This window comes from Engraulis encrasicolus, chromosome 20 (assembly GCF_034702125.1).
Source record: "Engraulis encrasicolus isolate BLACKSEA-1 chromosome 20, IST_EnEncr_1.0, whole genome shotgun sequence".
NCBI classification, from domain to species: Eukaryota; Metazoa; Chordata; class Actinopteri; order Clupeiformes; family Engraulidae; genus Engraulis; species Engraulis encrasicolus.
Genome location: NC_085876.1, coordinates 44915745 through 44923244, shown reverse-complemented (window position 1 = coordinate 44923244; position 7500 = coordinate 44915745). Strand labels below are relative to the sequence as shown.

Below are 7500 nucleotides of genomic sequence, written 5' to 3'. Positions count from 1 at the left end.
AGGGGGACCTCCCAGGGGCAGTGCTACAGACGGGGCAAGCAGGGCATTTGCCCCTGGTCCCAGGGCTCTCTCGTATTGGTGGTGGGGGCCCTATTATGACCTTAGCAGGCTGTATGGAGGGCCCCATCAGTGTTTCGCTCTGGGGTCCTGTGTGCAATTGTTCCGCCACTGGGCCCTCCCCTCCCTAATGAGCATTGTGCATAATTCAGTAGTACAAGGCCAACGCATTACTACCACTCAGGGCTGAGCTGGGGGAGAAATAGGGCCCGGGCACTTTTAGCTTACGTAAAGGGGCCCCTCATAATTAGCATAATTATCAGAATTAGCGCGAAATGACTCACTGGCGGGTCCCCCAACCTTATGGGCCCCTATTTTCAGAAATGTAACATTTTTTTAAAATATATTTCTGAAAATAGGGGCCCACAGTTGGGCGGGGGCCCACCGCAAAATCCCCGCTTGACAGATGGCAAGTCCAGCCCTGCTACCACTGGCTTGCTAATGGACTCATGAAGGGGGTCGGACGACGACCCCCAAACACCCCCCCCCCAAACACACACACACACACATCACGGGGCCGTTTAACTAATCCATGTAGTGTAGTAGTATAGGCCTATTGACTACTTAATTTTGATGAGTAGACAAGCAATGCATTAGGAGATCATAAGGTCATGTTGACAGAGAGAGATTCACTTACCTTGGGGTAAGCACTTGGACAAGCACTGTTTGGGTACAAATGGAAAGCTCATATACCGTACAGCAGTAGTCGTGGGTGTAGACTTTTCTGCTTTCCAGATAATGTAGGTAATGATGCACTACGTGTGCCCTTGTCATCAGCTGTTTATGATGTTATTTACTGAAGTGTTCAGGTTAAGGTTTTGCAGCATGTTTGGACATTTGAATTGTGTTTTGCGTAATTTTATTGAGAGAGAGAGAGAGAGAGTGTGAGTGTGTGTATGTGTGTGTATGTGTGTGCGTGTGTGCGTGCGTGCGTGCGTGCGTGCGTGCATGTCTGTGATGTTGATGGTGTGTGTGTGTGTGCGTGCGAGCATGCATGTTTGTGTGTGTGCAGGGACGCAGCAAGAAATGTTTGGCCCCATGAAAGATTAGAATTTTCCCCTTAATGGCCCCTGTCAGTGCTGTCAGTGCTTTGGCCCTTAGAATCTGTAACACCTTTCCCCGCCTAGCGACACCCATGTGTGTGTGTGTGTGTGTGTGTGTGCGCGTTTGTGCGTGCATGCGTGTATGTGTGTGTGTGTGTGTGTGTATGCAGGCAAGTGTGCATATGTGTGTGTTTTAAATGACATTTTCCAATTCTAAGTCCCCTTGCCATGCCATGTCTAAGCATTGGCAGCTCCACTTAAGAAAGCCAAGACACCTCCATGAAGTGTGACTCATAGCATTCTAACAACTGACAGGTCTGGGCACCCGAAACAAGACACTGTCTTGAGACAGAGCAGCCAGGCATGGAAAACGAGGCATGTGTGTGTGTGTGTGTGTGTGTGTGTGTGTGTGTGTGTGTGTGTGTGTGTGTGGTGCCATTTAGAGGGGCTGTGTGAGGACAGAGCAGTGAGGCATGATTATCATCCAAGCACCGCTGCCCCTCTCTCCCTCTCTCTCTCTCTCTCTCTCTCTCTCTCTCGCTCTCTCTCTCTCTCGCTCATTTCCTCTCAATGTGATTCTCTCTATCTCTCTTGTTCTATTCCCCTTTCTTTGCGCATGTCTTTCTCTTTCTCTCTCCATCTGTCTGTCTCCATCTGAATGAATCTCTCTCACACACGCTCTCTCTCTCTCTCTCTCTCTCTCTCTCTCTCTCTCTCTCTCTCTCTCTCTCTCTCTCTCTCTCTCTCTCTCTCTCTCTCTCTCCCTATGACAACCTTTGCCAGGGTGTGTAAGTCTCTCCTATTTAGCCACTCACCATGTCTCTCTCTATATATATACCTCTCTCTTGTCCTATGTCAGGAATAGGAGAAGTGCCATTTGTGACCACCACCACCAGCACCACGATATGCCCTTCCCAGTTATGGGTCCTTCACTTCATGTCTCTCCCATTTAGCCCCTCACCATGTCTCTCTCTATCTCTTGTCCTGTGTCAGCAATAGGAGAGCCATTCGTGATCACCACCACCAGCACCACAATATGTCCTCCCCAGTTATGGGCCCTCCCCAGTTATATGCCCTCCCCAGTTATGGGCCCTCCGCCTCGTGACCACCAGCACCACCAGCGCCACAATATGTCCTCCCCGGTTATGGGCCCTCCGCTTCGTGACCACCACCACCACAATATTAGCCAGGCTGTGCCCTCCTGCTGACACAACACTTTCAGCATTGCAAGTGCAACTAGTCAAGTCAAGAGCAATGCAAGTACTTTCTTAGTTCCCGAAAATATGGGAACTCCTCCCACTTTGTCAGGAAGCACACAACCATAAGCAAACCAAGGGAGGCGGGTCAACTATGACGTTTGGGAAATTTTAATTGTTATGCTCTTGGTCAGACCTAGTCTCAAAGAGGCTACCACAGGCTACCACAATATGTCCTCCCCGGTTATGGACCCTCCGCTTCAGCCCAAGGCCTTTGCTGAGCAGGCCTGTCACCACTAATTGGGTCCCAAGAAATGGAAGTTATGGTTGTCATGGAAGGTCTTGTGGAGAGTGGGGCACATCTCTCTTGCGTTCTCTCTCTCTCTCTCTCTCTCTCTCGCCCTCTCTCCCTTGTTCTCTCTCTCTCCCTCACTCTCGCTCTCCGCCTGCCTCTCTCTCTCTCTCTCTCTCTCTCTCTCTCTCTCTCTCTCTCTCTCTCTCTCTCTAGGAGTGGATAATTAGCCTTTGAGCTTCGAGATGGCACTTCTAAGGGTGGGTGTGGACACGGTCCAGTGTGTGTGTGTGCGTGTGTGTGTGTGTGTGCATGCGTGCGTGCCTGTGTGTGTGTGTGTGTGACCTGTGAAGTGAAGTGCTCCTCGCTGCCTCTGCTGCCTGACACGGACACGGAGACAAGAGAGTATAATGGTCTCCTAATGAGAAGGAGATGGGGAGATAGGGACCAGACCAGGCACTGGAACGAACGTTAGCACAATATGCTATCTGTCACCTCCTCTCTCTCTCTCCCACAACTTGACTGTGACGCTAATGGCTGAACTTCTCCACACACTATGATTCATAGATATGTTATATAGCCAGGGCCCTACATTAACACCAACCAACTGGCAAATGCTGTTGAAATTTCTGGTGGAAAATATCTACTTACTAGCCACTTTGAGCCATTAGTGAGTGTGTGTTTGGCTAGTAAGATTAATGTCTACAAGCTATTTTGGTTGGTGATGAAAAAGTTAATTTAGAGCCCTGTATATAACTCTTAAACAGCCGTGCGGTCAAGAGAAGGCCGGGCATTGGTCATGTGTAATATGTTACACTGAATTGTAACTAATGAATCTAAGGTTGCCCATCACTGCAGGAATTACACATCTGTTACCACAGGGCTTTTTCTGAACAGGGAAATAGGGGCGCTCCACCCTCATACCTCCACGGGTGCTCCCTCATACTTTTAGAAATATATATATATTTGAGCACCCCTAGTAAATTTCTCAACCACTGGGGGAGACACCCTCCTTCACCCCCCTGCAACCTGCCATGATGCTCCCTCATGCCAAAAAATCCTAGAAAAATATTTACAGTATTGTGGTGGGTAAGTGGTTAGGGCATCAGACTTGTAGCTCAGAGGTTGCCAGTTTGACTCCCAACCCGCCAGGTTGGTAGAGGGAGTAATTAACCAGTGCTCTTGCCATCTCCATGACTGAGGTACCCTGAGCATGGTGCTGCACTGCTCCCTTTCGGGCGGCATTGGGGGCTGTCCCCTTGCACAGATGGGGATAAATGGAATTTTGTTGTAAGCAGTCTGCAGTGAACATGTGTGTGCTGTGGAGTGCTGTGCCAAAATGACAATGGGAGTTGGAGTTTCCCAGTTGGGAAACTTCACATTATTATTTGTTTAACCACACTGTGATACAGGCAGTATCACTCAAAGCAGTAGGCCTAGAGTTCTAAGGGGTTACAGATACTGTGTTACCATGTTTGCTGTGCCAAGTTCTTCCTTACGTGTCTTCTATTATTTGACCACAATCAGACCACCACCCCCCCTCTTTTTTAATTTCATTTTTTTTAAATCTTTTTGAGGACACAAAAAACACAACAATTTTTACTCTTTATAGGCTTCAAACCTATAATAAGATGTAATAAACTAATCTTGAATCTTGAACCTTGAATCAGTAAGTATGTGCTCTTGATGGAGAAATAAAGGCATGGAATATTTAGATGATGGCGCACCTTTAATGCACAAGCTACTTAACTAGGCCTACGTAAAATAGCTTTAACACACTTGAAATCACTCTGCATTAGAGTGCCACCACCTTTTTGATGAAAAACAAAATCATGTCACCTCTCTCTCTACTCAATATAATAAATAAAGAGAGCTGGACAGCATTCCAAGTCTTGTGTTTTATTGCCCGTCAGACGTCTCGGCGTTAACCTTCTTCAGTAGCAGGCCGACACTGAAGAAGGTTAACACCGAGACGTCTGACGGGTAATAAAACACAAGACTTGGAGTGCTGTCCTGCTCTATTTATTTCGTATATTCTTGAAGAATGAGCACCCAGTTTTTTACTTTGGTTGGGTTGAGTGCGTTATACCCCTTAGTTTGATCTCTCTGTACTCACAAATCTATTTTCATCTGAATTGTGCAGGATATACCTGCAGTAGATGGCCTACCTGGGTCTATACTACAAAGCTGGTTCAGGAGGAGTTAAGGTGAAGTTAAGACCTAAAGCATCTAATAGAAGAGCCTGGCGCTCTCATTTTCTTTAGAAAATATATTGTATTAGATGATTTACCTTTTAACTTAACCATAACTTATCCTGAACCAGTCTTCATGGAGATAAAGGCCCTCCAACCAGCCATTCACAAATACGAGTGATTACAGATAGTACAGATAATAAATAATGTTCATAGTACCTATATCATTCCAGTAGAGTAGACCATTTCAGAGTACGTAATTTCCTATATTTCAATGCTGGGTTTCCCTCACTATATCCTGCTGTATGTCATCTGCCAAGCTATGAAGAACAGTGACACCTATTGGTCAACAGGACGCATAACAGGTGCATAGGGTTTGCGATTCTGGCACCAGACATTAGTTATTTAGAGTGCTAATCTTCAAAATACTGCGGAGGTGCGCATCTTTATGATCAAATTCAAGTAGCTTATTTGGCTTGAAAGCAAATTCAGGTATTTATTAGTGTGTGACACAGTGGCCAACATAAGTCTTACAAAATGCATTGTACTTGCTTAAACAAGTGTTTCACAAATGAAAATATAGCTCTATTTCCCATTTCAAATGTCCTGTTTGCCCATTTTAATGTATTTTTTTCCATGCTTTTCCCCCACACCATCCAAGTCACCTGATTAGCCTTAGTAAGATATGTCCTTTGTAAAAGAAAAAAAAAAGAAAAAATCTTCAATTCTCAGAGGAGAGGACACACTCAGTCTGCAAAGGAGCAAAATGTCCTTGTCTTTGATACATCAACCCCGCACCCCCACCGCACTCCAACCCCCACCCCATTCTGCCACAAACCCCCCCTATTTCCCCTGGTCCTGTTCCAAGACCTGCCCCTGTGATTTGGCTAATTGGTTAACTTGGCAGGGACCAGCATGCATCCATTTGGGTGAGGAGGGTGGAATGGGTTGAGTGTGTGTGTCTGGATCTGACTGTGCCGTACATTTCACAATGTTAATTCAACACTCAGATTGTATGGCCAACAACACTCAGTGGTACACATAACTCTCTAAGTGTTAAAATTAACACTGTTGATTTACAATGTGTGGGATGGGGTGCATGGCATCAGGGCCGCTGACAGCTTTGGCTGGGCCCGGGACAAAGTAATCTGAGAGGACCCCCCACTCAATACATACAATGTAATGAGGACCCATTCATGGGCGGGCCCCTCTTCACCCTGGGCCCGGGACAATGGACCCCTTTGTCCCCCCCAGCTTCCCTGCATGACATTATGGGATGGCTGTGATTCACTGAGGCACTCTCATCCCGTCGTCAAGGGCATTTCATTAGTGATGATCTCATCCCATATCTCTCTCTCTCTCTCTCTCTCTCTCTCTCTCTCTCTCTCTCTCTCTCTCTCTCTCTCTCTCTCTCTCTCTCTCTCTCTCTCCACAAAAGACACAAGAGATGGAGAACACTGGGGTACGCTACTGAGTCACACAGAGAGGATGAAAGTGGGCTAACCATCCTGAAGTGACGTCTCTGCTCTGCAATCATTTTTAAGACAGTAGCCTATCCAGATTACTGTAATATAGATGCTGAGCCTGACAAGTTATCATTATAACCTATCATGGTTATTTAACACTAAATAGCCCCTACACCGTCCTTATCGCAGTTCACACTGTTCCCTTATTCAACTGCATTTATTGTGTGGGCGTTGGGGAATTCCCATTTTACACCTGCACAATGACGGTTTTAGGAAAAAAAAAACATGTGCGTAAAACGTGTGCGTAAAAATAACACACGACTACAGCAATGAAACTACTCCTCCCACAATCCAACCTCCCTGACAGTCACATTCCTTCCTGCCCACCGACGTCGGTGACTGAGCGGTTGACCAAGTGCCGTGATTGGTGTGGACGCTCCCGGTCGGCTGCTGGGTAGGAAGTGCGGGTTCCCTGCTCACACACACACACACACACACACACACGCAGCCTGAAAACAGCGATAGAGATGTGACGGATTTCGAGGGAGGTGGTGAGTGAAGATATGCACTCCGGTGGTCAGGATGTTTCCCGGCGTTTTCTATGCACTGTTGGCGGGCTTCCTGGGAGCCGTGGCGTCCTCGTCCGCCAAACTGTCGCTGGGAACGGATTACCTTAAAGGTGTTTGCGAGACCGGGCTGAGGACGTGGGGAGAGCAGCGTAGATTCCGACAGGAGAACGAGACTACCGCCTGCGACTGGGTGAGCCCTCGCTTCGGATGAGGCTGAATAATTAACGCGATGAGACTCGAGGCAGCTTTTGAATAATTGACGTGTCAGTGTGTGTCTTCTCTTCTCCGGGAGAGTTCTCTCTCCGCTAAAGAGCCATCGGTCTTGTCGCGTGGCAGAGAGGTCGTTTCGCTGTAAGAGCTGTGCGCGAGCTCAGCCTCAGCACCACTACTGTAGGCTTCCAGGGCACGCTGCATGCATGTCACGCTCGTGCCATGTCCTCACAAAAGACGACATTGGCTTCGTTTGCTGAGCTAAGCCTTAATAGACCAGTAGTGTACACATTTCCACTTGATATTGGATGAATGTAACACCTTGGTCATAATTAGCTACATTATAGGCTATCTGATGGCGTCTGGTGTTTCCTTGCGTGGCGCGTGCGTTGTTTGGCAATGATTCAGAGTGACCTTCAGCACCATGGAGAGCACGTGTTGACATTGCACTGATGATGTCATAGCAGAGGATTCC

General features: G+C 47.3%; 1 protein-coding gene across 1 annotated transcript in view; it reads left to right on the top strand.

Annotated features, from left to right (window-relative positions):
- The first annotated feature begins 6828 nt into the window (after window positions 1-6828).
- The window catches only part of LOC134436683 (transmembrane protein 42), a 4506-nt gene continuing 3834 nt past the window's right edge, over window positions 6829-7500 (top strand). The window contains exon 1 of the mRNA XM_063186009.1: window positions 6829-7005. Within this exon, the coding sequence (XP_063042079.1) occupies window positions 6829-7005 (177 nt within the window). The remainder of the gene's footprint in view (window positions 7006-7500) is intronic.